The sequence below is a fragment of the Typopeltis vanoorti genome, chromosome 5 (assembly GCF_054136105.1).
Source record: "Typopeltis vanoorti isolate ZY-2024b chromosome 5, IOZ_Tvanoo_1.0, whole genome shotgun sequence".
Taxonomy (NCBI): Eukaryota; Metazoa; Arthropoda; class Arachnida; order Uropygi; family Thelyphonidae; genus Typopeltis; species Typopeltis vanoorti.
Window position 1 is genome coordinate 154749454 of NC_143553.1, and position 21086 is coordinate 154770539.

Genomic DNA, 21086 nt, shown 5'->3' on the forward strand with positions numbered 1-21086 from the left:
AGAATATTAGAGAACTGGAAAATTGCAAAGAGCATTCCAACTACAGCTTCCAACAACTGGCGATAAAATAATGAATTGAATTATAATAATCGTCATATTTATAATAAACTAGCCAGATCGATGCTGTTTAGGCTGTCTGTTCTAACACTTCATGTGCAAATCTACCGAAAGTTCACATGCGAAAAATATTTGGCTTTCTGTCATGGGAGGGATGCGATACCGAGTAAATGATTTTTGGTTTATTAATGCGTCATGAGCCATTTAGTGGAACTCTAAGATTGTGGTGATATTTGGCCGTAGTTGGTTCTGAACCCAAATATCGGGTATGTCCACCTTCAGTTTTGATCGCTTCCTGCAATCTCTGAGGAAGGATTTCCACCAAAGAGCAGATATCATAGGGAATTTGTCTCCATTCCTCCATCAAAGCAGCGCTGAGTTCAGCGACAGATCGAGGACGTGCTGCTTTTGACATCAATCGCCGCTCCAATTCTTCCCACAGATGTTTGTTGGGGTTGGGGTCAGGACTCTGCGCAAAGTCAGACAGTCGTTTAACACCTATCTCTTCATAACAATCCATAACATCACCCTGCAGCTTTGTGGCATGAGGCATTGTTGTCTTGATAGTAACACTGGTCCGTCCCATAAAAACTCAACATTGTAGGCAGCATCTGATTATCCAGAATGATGTCATGGAACATGCCTTCATCGAACTACAGACACTGACCGATAGTTCTACTCCTAACCTGCTAAATGCACCCGACACCATTACTCCTCCACCACTAAAATTTACTTTTTGGGTAAAACATACACTGTGGTAACAAGGGTTCACCAGGCTGCCTCCACACCCATACCCTTTCATCAGACTGGAACCTTGATTCATCGTTCTTTTACTGGTCAATTGTCCAGTTCACACGCTCTTTGCACCAGGCCAGACGAGCCGCCTTGATCGTTGTTGTGATGTTCGGCTTGTGTCCTGCTGCTCTTCCATGGAAATCCAGTAAATGCAGTTTGTTCCGTACAGTATTAGTGCGCACCATGGTGTTACTGGCGCTCTGGAACTCATCACGGATGGTTCGTGCCGATTTTCGTCGATTTTTACATCCACCCGTTTTAACACCTTCTTGTCCTTGTATTGACAGCAGTGGCGGCTCGTGGCTTGAAATCGTGGGGATCCTGCAACTTTCGAAATGTACATACACACTGTAAGTACAGTGTATACGTGTTTGGATAAAATATCAAAATTACGGTAAAAATTTAAAAAATAAATTAAACATGAAAAAATATTGTTTATTGTCGATAAAATTATACAGTTTAGTATTATTCAAAATTACTTAAAAATAAAATCCATTCCTTTAATTGTAATCAAAGGAATGGATTTACACCTTTTGGACATTACAATTAAATCCTATAATTGTAATGTCCAAATATTTAAAGAGACGGAGTAAACACGTTAAGCACTACGAACACTCTACTACTGGCGCAAACTGCATATAAACAACAGTGGAACTGCGCGACGGACAGAGCCGTATTAGGCTAATAGCTTGCATCTCCCAATGGCGTGCATATGCTTGCGCGCTAGCAATATGACACTGTGGTAAACACAGTGCTGCTAGCATCCTTCGCCCTCCTAAGTGCTAGAAGATGGATTTTTATTATTTTTATACAAAATAAGAGAATTGTATAGGATTGTTGATGATAAAATTAAATATTACAAGCAAATATAAATAAATTAATAAATATATTTATATATCGAGAAAAATTGGGAGTGCTGCAGTTCCGCAGTGCCTATGCACGAGCTGCCTCTGGTCGGCGGTCACCCTGAGTGTTTCCTGTAGTAATGATGCCAGAACGTCCCCATTTGTTGATCATCGTAGAGCAGCTGCTTATTATTATAACACTACAGTAAGTGATTTCTTGGAAGATGTAAAATATACTTTATTCAATTATTAACCTACATTGTTAGTACTTATTATCGGATAACTTTATCACTATTCGGGTATGAAACTCGATTATCTATACTGTGCATGTTACGTCCTTAAAACCAAGTGCTAAATAGAAAATGTAATCAAAAAATCTTGCAAAAATGTTTGCTATGTTCATTGAACAATGTAAATTATGTTAGCATAATTTACATTGTTCAATGAACATTGCAGTACCATAGATGACTGATTCGCTTATGTTTAATGTGATGCCACTCATTCGTTTTAGCGAATTGACGAGTACTTGTGTAAAGTTTATTATGATTATTATTTCCAAGCCTCCAAGGAACTGGAAGACTATTTGTGGAACAATCACAGACAAATGTTGAACAATCACAGACTAAAAGAACTATCGTACCTTGCCTTGAAAATATTCAGTGTTAGAGCACTGATTATGTTGGCAAACCATTACATTCGCTGACCACCTGCTTTGTAAAGAAATTCATCTACTTTCATGATTTTTGTACAGTTTCAGATTACCATTCATTATTCCAGAGTTTTTCAAACTTTTCCTACGATGGAGCGCTTCACAAACCTTGAAATTTTAACGGAACACCTTGGTTAGAGTCGAGCATAATCGATCTCGTATTCAACGTAAAGCTAAGCGCACACTATCGCCTAGCAGGCTGTATCGCATCGCAAAAACGCGACAGCACACACTGCAGGCGTGCCGGGCCGTCTCGCATCGCATTGACCTTGCTTGTGACTGCATGTTTCCTTGAAGAGATACTTCCGTACTTCACTAGCACTCGGAGGTGTCGACAACCGCTGGCGGCTGAGTCAAGGCCAGGGCGCGATGGCCTTAATAGCACAATCTACATGCAAAGTGAGGAGCGCCTGATTTTCAAACATGTATGAACTTGTCGCAGTATTTTAAACCATTCCAGGATCACATTAATTTTGATATTTTTTCACGGAACACTTATTCAGTTTCCGCGAAACAACACTGGTGTTCCTCGGAACATAGTTTGTGAAACGCTGCATTATCCCATGTCTACTACCAAGTTCAATAGTTCCTCTGTATCTATTTGACAATGCCTTCTCATTAACATGTACGACACTATCACGTTACGTCTTCTCCTGCTATCTGCTATGTTCCGAAGACCACATTCTACCAATCTCTCGTCAGAATCAACATTCCAGAGTCCCGATAACTCTTGTTATGTTTGGAACACTAGAGAATCACCGTCCACACCATAACAAGCACAGACAATACGAAAACTTCTGTAGACAATAGATGTTATCAAACTCCCACACTACTGAAACGAGATTCAGTGACCTTTCAATTTAAGAAGTGTGCTGTGATTTGTTATTCACAACAAACCATTCGAATTTCAGTGAGAATGTCCGTGGAAGCCTTTTCCGAATATATTTTGATGTGATTTTCAATTTTGCACAGTGTTTTTTTCTTGGAAATTTAGACAAGGGAGTTTCGTATTTAATGTTCCAGAACAAAACTATATGGTTGAGAGAGAATCCATTGAGTTATGATAAACATGCGTTTTTAAGTACAGTACTAAAGTACTTAAAAATGGGAAAATACATAAACTTGGAAAATTTATCTTTTTTGTCAGCTTAAGTGTGTCGAATTGACTGCTTTCTTGGATTATTTAAACCCATATATCCATCTTTTAATAATGATGAAGTATCAGTCAAAGTGATCGTAGATGGCTTAATTTTAATGCAGTTGCAGAAAGTGATTAATAACCAATACTGGCAACTTAGGATATTAGGGTAATTATAAATTGCCTTCTATTTCCGGAAATGAACTCTTTTCTTTAAATTTGGTTGCGCCACTTTCTTTGTCACTGGCATGAATTTCTAGTGGAATCAGAGGTGCTCTCATAATCTTTCAACGGTAGGTGGAATGCAGAAGTTACAAGGTATTCAACATGGTGTAGTAAAGCAATGAGTGCTTTTCCCAATAATGAGCTAACATTAAATGTAATTAAATAATGAGTGAACACAAAGCTCTTCGTATAATCATGGTCACAATTTTCAAGTGAAAAATCACTTAGTATTTACAGATAAAGATATCTTGTTTTCTGGTTATGTTTTCATTACTAGATATCCCACGTTGTATATATCATATTTATTATTTTTATGGAACAGTTACAACATGAGTAGCGAGCCTTCGAAAGCATGCAGTACATCAAGGAGGGCCCGAGCATACGATGACCAGATACTCACCCTCTCTGATATGGAAAAAGCCGCTGAAGAACTTAACGAAGATCCAAGAACAAGGGACGAACACATCAACAAGCTCAAAGACATGCTGGGAAGTGAGTAATTTTAGGAAAATCTTTTCGTTCAGGTAGATTTATATTCAATCATTTTTAATTAGATGAATGATTCGTATTTCCTCTTGTCTAAATCAAAGGCCCAGCGTTTCTTTTGTATCTCCCAGAAGTGTTGATCTATTTGCTTCACACTTGCATGAGAACCGGCTAACCCATCTTTAGATTTAAAATATTCTAAAAGTTCTTTGCCTGATGGGATTTTGACCTAGGTCGTTCATACCATCTATAATCGGAGATATCCGCTTATCTACGAAGCTTCTTGCATGCAGGAATAATTATCACAACATATTAAATATGATATTATATCATATTTAATATAGCAGCTAACTTTGAAACCAAAGGAACGAGAGTGTCTAGAAGTAGAAATTCTTCCTTAAGGCATCGATGAAGAGTTGTTTCAACTACTCGAAAGAAACACCCGATCTTTGGCACACGTATATTTATCCAGTATTCGAACTATGTCAAATTTACTCAGCTATGATGTTCTTTTGTTCAATGAAGCAGATGTTGCACAAGAAAGCGAGCTTTTAAAAGCAAGCAAGACATTTATATCTACAGTTAGAAAGTCATGATTAGTTGCAATGAATTACTGCTTTGTATTAGAGAGCACTCTTAAAATGCACTTTTTTCTGTCAAAATGTTTTCCACTGGGTTTTAAGTTCGGGTAGTGTGCACCCACATGTGTTTTGGGAGATAACAATTCATCCTACTCAAAACAAGCATTATTTCGTGTGTTATTGGGAATATATTGCCACTTTCAAAAAACAAAAAAAGTAAAATAAAATAAATTATTTGTTGAAATAATTATTATGTCAATATGTACTTAGTTTATTTGTTATTTATTATAGAGCAGAATGACTTTATTTCAAGGACAGATCGAAATTTCCTTTTGGCTTTTCTGCGTGTCAGAAAGTTTGATGTCCAGAGGGCCTTCAACTCCATCCAGCTGTATTACAAGACACGACTGAACATCCCGGAATGCTTCAAGCCTTCGGGACTTGATGAAATCCGCTCTGTGTTCTTAACCAATGTGTTGACCATCATGCCATACCGTGCACCAGAAGGGCAAACTATTATCATTCTACGGGTGGGTAAGTTAAGTACTTCTTGCTTTAGCTTCACCTAAAATACCCTTAACTGGAATTTATTTCTTATCTTAGCAAAGGTTTGATATAACTTAATTAAAAGTGGAATCAGGGCTTATTGCCAGAATATTAATTGCTGTTGGTTTCCACTGTGTTTGCCTGTTTCATAAGATGGAAAACATATGCATAAAATGGGAGAGAATTTCAGTAATCATATCTATTGGACATGAAGATTCTTGATAACTATGACTATTATATTAGGAGAAGATATATTTGGCCAATGATCATTTTAGTTGACACCTTAGTCTCAGTACGAGGTTTATTACTCAACAAGACTTCAAAAATCCCAACCACAGAACTGTAATACAGTTAAATGAGAGTTTCTCTCTTTTAATGTATTTATTTCTCCCATTCAGGACAGTTCCAAACACCTATAAGGACAACATTACTGTCGTGTGTGAAGTGCAGGTGGAGATTGTGAAAGAAGAAGTTTATTAAACTTTGAATCAAGAATTACAGGCACTAGTTGTTCAGGAGTACTTCAAGGGAAAATTTTTCCATACTACAGGGATAGAAGGAATAAAAGATAAAACAAGTTAGGTGTGTTTCCAGTCAGTTATGCCGCAAATAGATAGTAGGCAGCGGCTGTACTTGTTTTAGCAGATCCAGCAGAAAGTGATGGAATGATGGTTCTTGGCTCAGTGGAACAGTGACCATTGAAATACAGTTAGATCACGCGCAGTGATGAAACTGCATCTGTTAGATAATGTCTGAATCGAGTCTGTAAGAGAAAGACCCTCTATGAGTAATAGTGCTCTGCTCTGGACAGAATTGAGAATTGTAGGTGCACCAGTCCAAATATATGAGCCGTAATCTTAGGATTTGCGTAATTACGAATTTGGATAGAGTTAGTAACTGGGTGTGTGAAAAACAGTAGCTTCATTAGAAGAGAATGTTTTTATTTAAGATGCTGAGGAAGCCGTCGATGTGTTTATTACAGGAGAAGATGGAGGTAAATGTTAGTGGAACCAATGAGATATGACCCTGTCTGATGATTTGTGTATTAGTGAGATAGTTGAGCTGAGATCCCTTTTGCGACAGAAAAGACAAGACTACCTGCGTTTTTGATGGCATTCAGGGTAAGCAGAATCGTAGGATGTCTAAGCACTGCATTCCTTGAGAAATAAATGGGATGAATGGAGAGGACTGCTATCAACAAAGCTGTGATAAGGATTAATGGTGATTTGCCAATAAGTCATTTATGGATAGCAGAAAGAGGGTAGTGATAGAACAGAGTCGCAAAGCATTCCTGCATTGCTAGGAAATGCTCAAGAGAGGAAGTCAACCACCATGAAAGTCAGGAACGATCGGAGGAAAAGCTATCTACTCAGAAGATATCATAAAAGTACTTATATCCTAAAAGTACCAATTATTACAATTTTATGAAACATGGGGGTTCAAGGATTTTAAGATATGTTCTTTCTTATGATTACGAGGGTGGTCTGAAAAGTTCCCAGCCTAACAATGAAATAACGAATTTCTAATTTCAAAAATATTTTTATTTTTCACCATAATCTCCCTTAAGACTAATATATTTATTCCAGCGATGCTCCAGGGCCATTATCACGTCCCTTGAGTGGTTCTCAGTAAGATCTGCAAAATACCCCTCTACAGCTGCAATCACCTCTTGATTCGAAGAAAAACCCTGATCAGTGAGGAAGAGTTTTAATTTTTGGAAGAGATAGAAGTCAGAGGGAGCCAAATCTGGGGAACAGGGTGGATATTCCAACAAATCATAGTGCAGATCCCTTAATTTTTCCATTGCCAAAACAGCTTTGTGGGCAGGTGAATTGTCCTGATGAAATATGATATTTTTCCTTCCGGAAACCGGGTATATTCTCAAGAATTTTTTCGTCTAGTCTGCTTAAAAGATCGGAATAATATTCCCAGTTATTATTTTACCCTTTCCAAGCTAATTAATAAACACAATGTCTTTAGCATCCCAAAATACCGATGCCATGACCTTTCCTGCTCATGGAACCGATTTTTGTCTTCTTTGGCGCTGAACAACGTCCATTGTTTTGACTGCTGTTTGGATTCTGATGTGTAAGGTGAATCTATAGTAAAAAATCTATGCACGAAATCAATTTTATTCTTGTTAAAACGCTCCAAGCACTGTTCAGAGATTTTCATGCGAGTGGGTTTTTGATCGGCTGTGAGCAATCGCGGCACCCATCTTGGGCAAAGCTTTTTCATTTGCAATTCTTTATGCAAAATATATCCTACACGTTCTTTTCAAAGCCTATAGTCTCAGCAATTTCAAGCACTTTGACTTGCCGATCATCCAATAACATATCGTGCATTTGATCAATGATTTCTGTTGTTGTTACACTTTTTGGTCATCCTTCACGTGGATCACCTTCAAGGCTGGTACAGCCACGTTTAAACTCGGCAGCCCATTTCGTAATTGCCGAAAACGAAGGGGAAAAGTGCCCATAAACTTTTTTGAACTCGAATGAAGTTTTTTTAGCGTTAAACATTCTTTTACAAAGAATTTTAATACCGCACGATACTAGATTTTATCCATTTCAAGAGATAGAAACAAAACTTTTGCTTCAGACAGCTGTATATAAAAAAAAAAAACTACTCGATAGAATGACTTGCAATTTCGCATGGATACTTATGACAGATGTACTAACTTAGAAAGAAACATGTTGCCGAGAATGTTGTTATCTATGGTCGAGGCAGAGAACGTTTCAGACCACCCTCGTATGTCAGTTGCTTTAATACCAGTTTTGTTCTAGGTGTTTATCTGAACTTTTCCTATATTTCTCAGTATTTTTGAACTATTGCATGCCACCTCTCTACTTTGTGTGTGTGTGTGTGTGTGTGTGTGTGTGTGTGTGTGTGTGTGTGTGTGTGTGTGTGTGTGTGTGTGTGTGTGTGTGTGTGTGTGTGTGTTTGACGTAAGCTAAGCGATCCCTCATGGACGTTGAATGGTGGAATCTGTAGTTTCTTTGACTAGTAAAAAGTTCATTATTATTAATTCTTCCATTAGTTAGTTTAGATAGGATCAAGGTACGTCGTCAGTAATTTCACGGTAAACTTCTATCTTTCTTTCTTGGAAGAGGCTGGAAATATGATCGCTTCTGTGCAATTGGATAAGTTCAAGCTAAAGATAGAATATTGTGGAAATGATATAAGACAGGTGTCAGCTGTTGTACTCCGTGTTTGGGACCAGAAAACTTATTTGTGTCCAAGCTGCTGTTTATTATTCTTCTGATGACTTTTTGCCAAAACTTTACAGGAATTATACAGTTCTCAGAAGTTAGGTTAGCAGGAGGTGATTTTCATAATGGGTGACTTTAATGCCAAGATTGGAATCAGAGATAACCATCTGACCTCCATCGGTAAATTTGGATTTGGACAGACGAACGAATGAGGAGAAAGACTTATTGAATTCGTAGAAGAAAATATCCTCTTTATTATGAACAGTTTTTTCAAGACGAAACTCAACCGAAAATGGACTTGGAGAAGCCCAAATGGACAAACAATGAAATAGACTTCATCTTCTCTAACAGAAGATACAGGTATATAATAAATAATACCGAAGTGCTTAATAGATTTAATACAGGAAGTGACCACAGACTAGTAAGGGCAAAAATGGGAACGAATAAGCTCATAAGAAAAAAGTCCAATTTAGTGAATGTACAAAATAAAACACACAATAAAAGCTGTTATAGAGAATCACTCAATAATGAATTAAAAAAGCTAAACACAGCTACTACCATCGATTATGCTAATGAAATATTAACAAAATCTATCTTAAATTGTGCACTAGAAATAGGCGGTGTAAAAAGGCACCAAAGAGAGGAAAAACTAAGACAGGAAACCTGAGATCTGATGAAGAAAAGAAGAGATATGAAAAGAGATTTGAATGACACCAATAAAATAGAATATGCGGAAACTTGTAAAACTATACGTAAAAGGATGAACTTAGATCATATAATACTAGGAAAATTAAAGAAACAATAGAAAACAATAGTAATATGAAGGTCTTAAGACGAACATTATCAGCTGAAACAAAGGAAATAGCTGCTGTAAGAGTAAAAAATAGCGAATTTATAAAAAATAGAGATGCAATAATCAAAAGAATTCAGGAAATTTATACTGAACTCTATGAAGACAAAGACCGTGGTATCCAAGAATTATCTATGGATAACTCGAGTGAGAAAGAATATGATGCCCCTGAGATCTTAGAAGGCGAAGTGGAAATGGCACTGCGAGAAATGCAGAATGGAAAGACCCCAGGAGAAGATGGAATTATGGTAGACTTCGTAAAACTGGGAGGAAGCCCTGTCATCAAACAGTTGAGTAAACTCTTCAATAAATGCCTAAAACAGAGAAAAATTCATTCCTAAAAATTGGAACAATTCACTTCTAATATAATTTTAAAAAAGGACAATAAGAAAGAAATTAAAAACTACAGACCTATAAGCCAACTCCCCACCATATATAAAGTTTTCACAAAAATTATAAATAATAGAATAAAATCTGAACTAGAGGGAATGCAATCCTGTGAACAAGCTGGATTTAGAAAGAATTACAATACTTTGGACCATATTCACACATTAAGACAGCTCATTGAAAAATCAATTGAATATAATAAACCCTTATGTCTGGCCTATATAGACTATGAAAAAGCATTTGATTCAGTTAAAACAACTCAACACCGAAAGCACTTGAAACCCAGGGAACTGAGAAATCATGTATTGAAACACTAAAACATATTTACAATAATGCAACTTTTGTAATTAAATTATATAAAAACAGTGAAAAGTTCCCAATACAAAAAGGCATCCGGCAAAGCGACACCATATATCCCCAATTATTTACAGCTGCACTAGAGGAAGTCTTTAGAAGCCTTGATTGGGAAACAAAAGTAATAAACATAAATGGAGAAGGCTGCATCTTCTGAAATTTGCAGATGATATTGTCCTGATAGCAGATAATCTTGAAGATCTGGAAGAAAGACTAAATCAGCTAAATGAAGCCTCCAGAGAATTGGATTAAAAATAAATTGAGAAAAAACAAAAATAATGATGAATAAATACATAAACCCTAGAACTATCAAAGTTGAAAACAAGAAATAGAACAAGTTACTTCATATGTATATTTGAGCCAATTGTTATCCTTTGAGGAGTGCCAAAGAAAAGAGATTGAACGAAGAATTCACCTTGGATGGATGGCTTATGGAAAAATGAGAGACATATTCAGAAGTAATATCCCTATGAGTCTAAAAAGGAAAGCTTTCGACCAGTGCATACTTCCTGTCTTAACATTATGGAGGAGAAACATGGACTTGGAAACATGGAGAAACAGAAGCCCTAAACAAAATCAGAAGTCCGAAACAACACAACATCGCATGAAAAGAAATATGCTAAAAATAACATTAAGAGATAGGAAGACAAATACCTAGCTAAGATCTCAAACAGGTGTCATGGATATTGTAAAATACGTTAAACAGGCTCAGTGGAGATGGACTGGCCATATTGCCAGATGCAATGACGGGAGATGGACTAGAAAAACAACAGAGTGGAGATCAATGGATGGAGCAAGACAAAGAGGAAGACCGAGAAGAAAGTGGAGGGATGAACTGGAACAAATTGCAGGAGTGAGATGGATGGGAGAGGCAGAAAACCGAGTGATCTGGAAAACCATGGCGGAGACCTTCGTCCAGCAGTGAACAGAACCAAAAGGTTGAAGAAGAAGGAGAAGGTGATTTTCAGGAGTTGTAGAAAAAGGGTAATAATGGGAGTCAGCTTCATCTTCAAGTGCCTTGAAGATAGACTGGTGGAAGAGCAGTTGAGGAGAAATTGCATTTTTATGGCCTGAGAAAGTTACCAGAAGGCACGGCTTTTATTTGAACAGGAGGCACGTTGGCTGCAGTTGGCATTTATGAAGTCAGATTATATTTGTGGATAAATATTTTGAATTTATTTACTTACACTGAGTATATGAAACTTTTTTGATGCAAGCTACGTGTGGTCAGCTGATTTACTATTATTTTTTTCATCTGCTTTGGTACACTTTCTGTTTAATCGGAACTTGTCGAGAATGTGTAAGGATGGCATTCATGCCAGTGAATAATATCAATGAATCGTTCTGAGGAACTGTTCTGGTCTGAAGTGCAGAAAGAATAAGTATTCAGACCATGGAAAAGAAGGATAGATATTGAGAAGGCAATCCCACTTAATGGCTTTCTTAGAAATTTGTAGGTGCCAAAGACATGAGGGTCAGGTTGTTTGTAGGCTGCTTCAAATATAAGAAAATACCAAGGAATCCAAGGAATCTTCGCTGTGCGAAAAGTAGTGTGTGTGACCTTTTTGCAGAATGTGTGGCCATGCTTTCTCGAACATGCAGGGACCCAAATTAGTCTTCGAAAGTTAGTTAGTGCTAAATGGCCTCTCCTACTTCATTTGGGGAATTTATTTATTTGTTTTACTAATACTTGTTTTGTTTTTAGTGTTTTCATTTTCACTCAACGACCATTTCCTAGTAGTTAAATACATGTAGCGATGACACATATTGCTGATAAGAGTAATAATGTACGAAATGATTTTCACAGTGTAAAGAAGAGTATTATAATACAGCGACTGACTATTTGGCACTCATATTACACCTTGTTTCTGATGAAGTATTTTGAATCAATTATTTTTAATATGTTTATATTAAAAGTCTTAAAGGAAATGTTTCCTTGCGTGCTAATTACCTTTCCCCTGATCGTTAGTTTTGTCTACAAAACTATTACAAATTAGACTTGTAATAATTTGCTGAAGGTTTGTAATGGTGTCATCTAGAACAGTATCACAACCATGAAAACAAAACACATAAATAAAATATAAATAATAATAAATAATAAAATTATGTAAATATTTTATATAAATGTGTAAAAAATAAAGACACAAATATATTTTATTATTATCCCCCCGTTATATAGTGTATACGTAATCTACGGAGGATCGTGATGGGGAGGATGACACATATAATATGCTCGTGATGGGCGAGAATATTAGAGAAACATGTGATGTATTTCTTGCTAACTAGAGAATAAAGGAATCAAAATTCACTGTTGATTTACAAAGTTTGGCCTTCAAAAAATACAGTAGAATGTTATAAGTCGAGTTCACAACGGTCGGATTATAAAGAATGCTTATTATTATGACGCGCCACCTCCAATGATTCGAAGGACTCATAATGATAGGTTATCCCTACACAAACCATCGCCTACGTTCCTAATCCTCACACTACATATAGCGAATCTATATACCACCATAAACGGTACATGTATTCTGTAAATTGATGGATAAACTATTAAAAAAAACAAAAGCGAAAAAACTTCTTAGACTCAAACAACAAATACAGATCATTTGAATTTATATATTACAAGTTATACTGTATTTATATTTAATAAATACAGATTAAATTTTTAATTTAATACCCTATACCTGAAATGGAATTCACTACATTTATAGAAAACTCTTAGAGATCCTAAATATACTAAAAATATTCACAATAACTTTGCAGTTTCTGTTAATTCTGTGGAATTTCATGATAAGATATTTTGTTTGTTTTTATTTTAGGTGGTACTGATCCAGCCACTCACTCTCTAGCCATTCTTATCCGATCAATTTTCCAGTGTCTCGAGTGGTGTATTCAGTTTGAACCTTGTACAATCAATGGAGTTCATTGGATTTGTGACTACAAGGGCTTTTCCTTAAGCCACTTAAAACAGTGGCTTCAGATCGGCCTAGCGACATCTTTTATACAAGTGATGCAGGTCAGTAATGCAAAACTTAGGATCATGACAAGATCGTAGTTTTTGTTTTGTTTATTCTGCTTTTACGTATATTGTGAAAAGGCCATAATGTCGAAGTAACTCGTTCAGCATTATATATATATATATATAAGAAAGTGCTACCGAGCCTAACTCGGTAGCACTTTCTTATATTTCTTGACTAAGTAGGCAGGCATTTCGTTTCTTCAGCCAATGAGCTTGTTTTGTTAAATTTTGCCTTCATTTTATTTACCTATTTATTTTACCTATTTTTGACTTACTGTCCACAAACGATACGTTTTTTACGATACGTTTTTCACTGTAAAACACTTATCTAATTTCCTTTATTGGAAGTAGATTTCTTGTTTTATCTCAGAACTGCAGCCACCAACTTCACTGCATGCTTCTTTGCTTGAGTCAATCAATATTGCCTGCAACCTGCAATAGAGATGGGTGCAGTTTAATGATTGTAATCAACTATCATCAGTGTTTGCGATGGAGGTTGATTCCAGTTTACTAAATTGGCTGATAGGCGCTTTGTTATTCGCTCGGCGACATTTTCTTGGAGTGGAGGAGAAACACTTTCTTCGTGCGTGATGATTCGCAATATTTGAATACTTTCTTTGAAAAATAAAGATGGAAAGAAAGAGACAAAAGTTTGTGTCAATTTGAAGCTTGTTTGCTATTATGATAAATCAGTATTATGAAGACTTGTAATTTATGATGATTTGTCTGGGATAGTAATGATATCACTTTTACAGCCACCAACTTAACTGCATGCTTCTTTGCTTGAGTCAATCAATATTTTCTTCTTCTTAAATTCTCCTCAAATTTATTCATATATATATATATATGACGCACAAACAAAAGGGCCCAAAATCTATAGCACATCAGTGCTGAGTGTGGGTAAGAGAGTAAGAAGTATATGGGCCCAACATAAAAAAAAGTCAGCAGAACATTAAAATCCGTTAACAATATTAACAGAGGAAAGATGAAATGCTTTGAACGCTTCAGATAAGGATTTCTCAAAACAGTAATTGAAGGAAACGTTCTTGGAAAAAGAAGAAATGGTCGACTTTAAATCGGATGGATGTGAATTTATGGATTTAAATTATGGATTTAAATCGGATGGATGGTTAAACTATGGAATGGATATTCTAATATGCAAATAAGTGTAGAATTCTCTTTCCAAAAATTGTTTGATTTGATTCTTTCCTGTGAACATTTAAACTATGCTTAGTGATATGCGTTTATATCATTTGTACTAACATAATCAGTTAGTATTTTATTCTATTTTATTTTTTAATTCCTAGAATTCTCTTATAATCCTCATCAGTTTTAAGACATCTTTATAACAATAATATAGCCAAAAAAGACTTCGGCTGTTGTTTGTGTGTGTGTGTGTGTGTGTGTGTGTGTGTGTGTGTGCGTGCGTGTTTTCATATCAATTTTTCATATTTATGGAGAACACATTCTCCTAAAAATATGCTTTAATTCACATGAAGGGAGTAGCCACAAACCAAGAAAACTTCCATTTTTACGTTATTGCTCAATAGTAAAGTGTATGAATTTTTTCTAATATGGGACATCGTTTTCACCTGCAAACTAAGACCCAGGAAATGTAGATCCGAAAACCATAATTTGGAGATAAGATACAGTGATATTTGGAGATATCTTCTTATTTTACAGCACAAACACCTGCAACCCTCAAAAGAGATGGATGCAGTTTAATGATTGTAATCAACTATCATCAGTGTTTTGGGATGGAGGTTGATTCCAGTTTACTGAACTGGCACTTTGTTATTCGCTTGACGACGTTCTTTCTTGGAGTAGAGGAGAAACACTTTCTTCGTGTATGATGATTCTCAATATTTGAAGACTTTTTCAAAAAAAAAAAACGGAAAGAAAATAGTCAAAAGTTTGTTCCATTTTGACGTTTGTTTGATATTTTCATAAATCCGTACCCGAAGACTTGTAATTGATGATGATTTGTCTGGGATAGTAATGATATCACTATTTTATTTCTAGGGTGGTCTTCCTGCTCGTCACAAGGGTTTCCATATTGTGAATAACACAGAGATCTTCGAAACTTTATACAAAATCGTTTTTAAACCAGTAGTCAGTAGGAAACTTAACGAACGAGTAAGTATTTTAAACATTTAAGAAATATTTGGAAGTGAGTAATGCAGTTTTAATTTCCGCACAATATTCATTTGATTACAACATCAGATGTACTTCTGACACTCAGATAATAAGAGAGAGAGAGAGAGAGAGAGAGAGAGAGAGAGAGAGAGAGAGAGAGAGAGAGAGAGAGAGAGAGAGAGAGAGAGAGACTCGTTGTAAATAATAATACATATCATTCTTTTCCAGAATACCATCAGACAAAGCTGAGGAGTTTGTCGAGCATTTTTAATAAATTTCAAGACTCCGGAAGTAAAGCATTATGTTGACGTGCAGTTAATATGCAAAAGTCAGTCAATAAATAATATATCGGATGTACATAAAGACTGAAGTGAATCTATGAGTTTATTATTTATTAGCGTTTCGCTGAGAAGAATGCATACATGTGCCACCACGCTCACACAAAAAAAAAAAAGGATCTATAAGACAACGAAATGCATAAAATATACATTGGTGTGAAGTGATACTGTAGTCATGTATACATATAAAAATATACAAATAAGCATAAAATTAAAATTGAATGTCTAAGTTCAACAGACAATCAACAGCATTGTAGAAACTTTTATAAAGCCAGCTGCTGGTTCCATGGAGGCTCTGGATGGACATTCAAACGTGATATATTGTATAGTTTGGTTATCCTCACCACAGTCACAAGATGAGTTTGGTCTTATTCCACAAGTAATTAATGAAGCTCCACACCTACCATGTTGGTGCGAACCCTATTTAGGGAGGTCCATATTTTACGAGGTAGGTCGAACCCTGATGAAGGACTGTTTGGGTTAAAGGCAGTCTGCCAGATTACCGGAGCTTTGACAGTTCATTCCGTCCGCCATGCTATTGTTGCATCATAGCCCTCAGTGAAAACTCGTTGTGCCGTTATAATTGGTGGATGTCTTGACTCAAGCCTCTGTGATGTAAAGCAGTCAATATCAGAGTGTAAGAAGCAGTTGATTCCGGCAAATTTTGTTATATTCGCGATTCAGGTTGTCTTGGAGTCGTAGTTGTGGCCGTTGTATGTGGCTCAGAACTGGTAGCCAATATGATGGAATAGTCTATATTGTTCCAGAAATGATACGCCTTGTTTGATTCAACATAATGTGAATTAATGTAAAATGTGTACTTTTCAGCCAGACAGCTGAGAGCAGTCGAGTGAAAAGTCATCTAATAGCGGAATTGCTCTCTTCTGAACATCACAAGCATTTTTAGGGAAGTTTTTAAGTGCACTACACCACACATGTGAACACTAGTTTAAAGATGGCCAGATTTGGGAATTATATTTTTCAAGTATTTTAAAGCAGAAAAACTTATAAGTTACTTCTATGATATGTTTATGATTGGAGAGGCTGGAGGCAAATATTAGTCCAAAGAAAGATTTTATCCTGTCTGGTGATTGTGTATTACGGAGGATAACAGAAGGTGGGCTGAGATCCTTTTTGTGAGAGTACATTCTCCTATATAGCTTTTGGTAGTATTAAAAGTGACTAAACTATTCTTGCCTCGCTGAAGAATTCTATGGAATTTTTCAGCGAGGTAGTTTATCTCCCGACTTCACGATAAACGTGAAGCTTGAGATATCTGAGAGGTATATAGTTTATCGGAATAATAGGCTTAATGGAGTGCAAAACTCCGGATAAGATTAGTACTGATGAGAGTACGACATTCATGTATAGGAGAAAGCGAGAGACAGTGAGAGAGAGAGAGAGAGAGAGAGAGAGAGAGAGTAGTGATTGAACCGACCTTTGTATTGGTTGCAAAGCTCGAAGAGAGAGGATGCCGTCCGCCATGACAATTGCTGACCGAACAGATAGAAAGCTGTCTATCCACTTTCAGGTGGCAAGTACACCAAAGGAAGGCAGTTTGCGAAGCAGACCTCGATGCCGAACATGACCAAAAGCGCTGGAAATGTCTAGAGCGAAAGTGAATGTTTCCTCGAACCTTTCCATGGCAGTTGATGTAGGCAAAGAGATCAACCATGGATCTAGATACACAGAATCCATGCTACTGGTCTCTGATTAACAGATCACCCTCTAGGTGATGGAGAAGTTGACTGATGATAAATAACTTTCTCGGTATTTTAGATAGTATTGAGATAATGGCAATTTGTTGGTAGTTGGACTGCATACGTTTATCTCCCTTTATGGAATGGATTGGATATAGTGTATGCTTGCTTACATGTGTTGAGATAAGTTCCAGATGAGTACACAGAGGACTGAGGAGACGACAGACGACCGGAAATAGCTTTAGAGCACTGCGTTAGAATACAGCACTGAAACGACATAAGGGCCAGAAGACGTTTTAGTTGATCACTTGCTGGCATGGAAGGAAGCGATCTATGCAGAATATGGAGGAAAAGAGTGATGCAGGAGATCAGTTCTATCTTTGAGTGCGCTAATAGTGGTGCCATTTGGATGAGTAGAGAAGGACGTGCATCCGATGATCTTTGTAAACTACCAAAATGCATAACTTACATTAAGACAGGAGGCGCGTTTTCTGGTATTAGATTTTTTGGAGGTGGATTAGGATTTGCTAAGGGTTGTTTTACATTTAGTGCTTACTTCGGCATAGACTGAGTACATACAGGAATACCTCGATTATCGCGGCTTCGATTATCGCGATTCTCGATTTATCGCGGTTTATAATTTGATACCAAAATTCCAATTATTGCGCTCCAAATTCGAATAATTCGAATTTGGAGCGCAATAGTTGGCTACATCTCACTCGACCGTGAGATGTAGCCCACTACATACGCAACCAGTTCGAGTTGCCACTCTCCAGGTATCGCTATCTTGTAGCGCTTCGTTTTTATCCGACGGCACCCTCTCACCACTTACCAGTAACTATCCGCCCTTGCCTGAAGTACATGTGGATATTTATTTCTCTTGTTATTGACCCCTATAATAAATGCTAAAAGAAACAAGGATGATTTCAAGTCTACAGCTATCAAGAAGGAACGTAGAGTGTTCAGCTTAGAAGATAAGTTGCATATGATAAATAAGTATGAAGCAGGCATAACCAAAGCCAAAATTGCAAGAGAGTACAGTCTAAATGAATCAACTGTTCGCCATATTTTAGACCACGCTACAAACTCTTGGGCTTCGATCTAGGACTAAAAGAAATTGAAAAAAGTGATGTTCAGGACCTGCTTCAGTTACATGATAAGGAGCTGGATGATGAAGACCTAATTATCCTAGACAGAGAACGTGCTTACGATGCTCAAATCGATGATAATGACGAACAAATTGACTTGGCACCGAAGGAATTTACCCTCAATGAAATGGACAGAATGTTTAGAATTTCTGAAAATTTTAAAGAAAAAAATCTTGAACTGCGGCGATCCTAATCTCGAGCGATCACTAAAAATTCGTCAGGAAATTGAAAATTCCATCCGTTGCTACCGAGTTTTATACGAAGAAAAAAAGAAAGAAAAAATTCCACCAGACAACTCTACACCAATTTTTATCCAAGAAAGAATAATTCTATGTACTGTATGTACTTCTTATATATAAATAAAGATTAAAGAATAATCTTGTTTTTCTTAATGAACCTTCATTTTTTACTTAACACGTTTAACACATTTCTTTTTTACTTGATATATAAAATTTAATTAATAGATTTGAAAAATCCTTGGCATTGATCACCCATTTTACACGCATTATTTATCCCAATTATCGTGGAACCGATTATTGCGGTATTTTTCGTGGCAACAATAACCGCGATAATCGAGGTATTCCTGTATATAGTAAGATATACAGTACGATTTCGGGTAGGTCATTGTTTATAGCAAAAACTTCCACATCACATCCAGCTTGCACTGTGGTGTGGGAAGAGATGAGTCAATTGAAGATGTGCACAGAAAGGTCATCTAGGAAGATGACTTGACTATTTTAATCGCTGAATTTCAGAAGGTTAAACTTCATGGATAGGAAGGTGATGGAGTGTAGTGGCTTAAAGAATTTCGGGAGCGGTAAATTCAGAAGATAATATCATCAAATGGGATAAAGAGACTATGAACTAGATGAGGTGAAAGGTAGCCAAATCTAAATTTGGAGTTCTCTGTTAGCAGTCATGGATCACACAAAGGCAAATGCTTTATCTTTTCGTGAAATGAATCATGGAGTGCGTAATTTCGGCATTCAAGAGGAAGTGGTTGATGTAGCTACAATTTGGTTTTTTTTTTTTTTTTTTTGCCAACAGCAGGAGGTCTGCTCTGGATGTGGTGATTGTCATTTGTGTTGGCGTTTTGACGTTTAGGACTATGGACGTTTCAATTCTGATATGCCTGGCATATTGTGCTTGTTTTCATTTGTTTGATGCGAGTTGTTTTTGCAGGATATTTACTTTGATCGCAGTGTCGCTTTCATTCTTTGTTTGTTTCATTTCTGTTTCATTGCTGGATGAAAGAAAGACATCTGAGAGAACAAATAGAGTCTTTGCCATGACACCCGTACAGAGAGCAACTAGTCTCTTTCCTATAATTTGAAAAACTCCTGAAAAATCTTGAAAAACCGAAATGAAAGCAAATACAGTTACAGAAGTAGAAGTAAGGAATGTCATCCATGAAATATTCCAATGCAGAGCTGTACACGAATGACCTCAATTACTTTCATGATACGCTGTTGTATCTTAGTTCACTTTTTCTTTTTCATATTTTTGCATAATAGTTCGCAGAGCTTTTCACCTATTATTTCTTTATTTAATCATATATATGCATTTACCCTATGTTATTTTTATTTACTTCAAATATGAACTGATATTATTATTTTATTTTTTCTTTTGCAGGTGATTCTTCACGGAACTGACTGGAACTCTCTACATCAGTATGTTCCAGCTTCTCATTTATCGCCTGAGTATGGTGGAACAGCAGAACCTATCAGTGGAAAGGCACTTTTTGAAAAGCTAGTAGAATGGAATCCAACCTACAGATCGTTTTGCGAGTATGGATATCCAACATGGAAGAGTGGAAGCGATGGTTCAGAGTTTGGTCAGGAAGAGTCATCAAAACCAATTCTACACAGTTATCGAGAGATGGAAGATAATTTTCAACCCTAAAGTAAACCCCCATTGATTAGTTCTTAAATAAATCTCTCTCTCTCTCTCTGGAAAAGCGCTTTGAAGAAGACCAAGAACACCTAAAATTCTTCATCGTTTTTAGGACATACCGTGATAGAACTAAATGTGCTTTCAAAGTTCAAAAAATGATCGTAATTTATGAAATTCATATTAAAGTTGTTCTATATCTTCCATGAGGCATTTTGTGTTTTATACATTAATACCATCATTGTTTTTCATTAACAATGTTTCCTCTCTTACCATTCAACAACTACGAGATTCACCTAGAGTTGCTCAGTTATGTTCGAAGATTAACAGGACTGAACAAAAACTTACAGAGCTGTAAATCCGTAATAAGAAATAATTATCTTATTAAACAGCAATTATTAAAATAGTTCTGTACATTGATAATAGCCAACTAGATTTATATGCAAGGTAATATAAGTATTACAATAAATATTATAATTGTTAAATTATTGATTGCTATAGTACTGTAAGGATTTCGCACTTACAGCCGTTTGCTACTTTCCTCATTAATAGTGAGAAATCGATAGTATTTGAATAACAAATTGTTCCAGTTTGCATACTGAATCAGAAATCATCTAATATTCCTTTAGTGCAAGGGAGAATCTACTGGGATAAAGTTCCACCAAAA

At 36.4% G+C, this 21086-nt stretch overlaps 2 protein-coding genes across 2 annotated transcripts in view; both read left to right on the top strand.

Annotated features, from left to right (window-relative positions):
• The window catches only part of LOC150106960 (alpha-tocopherol transfer protein-like), a 39540-nt gene extending 26386 nt beyond the window's left edge, over positions 1–13154 (top strand). Inside the window, exons 2-5 of the mRNA XM_090393517.1 lie at positions 4092–4261; positions 5128–5370; positions 13008–13094; positions 13147–13154. Coding sequence (XP_090249643.1) covers positions 4099–4261; positions 5128–5370; positions 13008–13094; positions 13147–13154 — 501 coding nt within the window. The 5' untranslated portion in view covers positions 4092–4098. The remainder of the gene's footprint in view (positions 1–4091; positions 4262–5127; positions 5371–13007; positions 13095–13146) is intronic.
• Positions 13090–20491, top strand: LOC150106961 (alpha-tocopherol transfer protein-like). Its single transcript, XM_090392846.1, has 3 exons — positions 13090–13204; positions 15230–15343; positions 20162–20491. Exons 1-3 carry the CDS (start codon positions 13199–13201, stop codon positions 20429–20431), a joined length of 390 nt encoding a protein of 129 aa, XP_090248972.1. The 5' UTR covers positions 13090–13198; the 3' UTR covers positions 20432–20491.
• The last annotated feature ends 595 nt before the right edge of the window (positions 20492–21086 follow it).

Coding starts and splice junctions, on each gene's coding strand:
- LOC150106961 (XM_090392846.1), top strand. Junction 15,344..20,161: donor GTAGGAAACTTAACGAACGA/GTAAGTATTTTA, acceptor TTTCTTTTGCAG/GTGATTCTTCACGGAACTGA.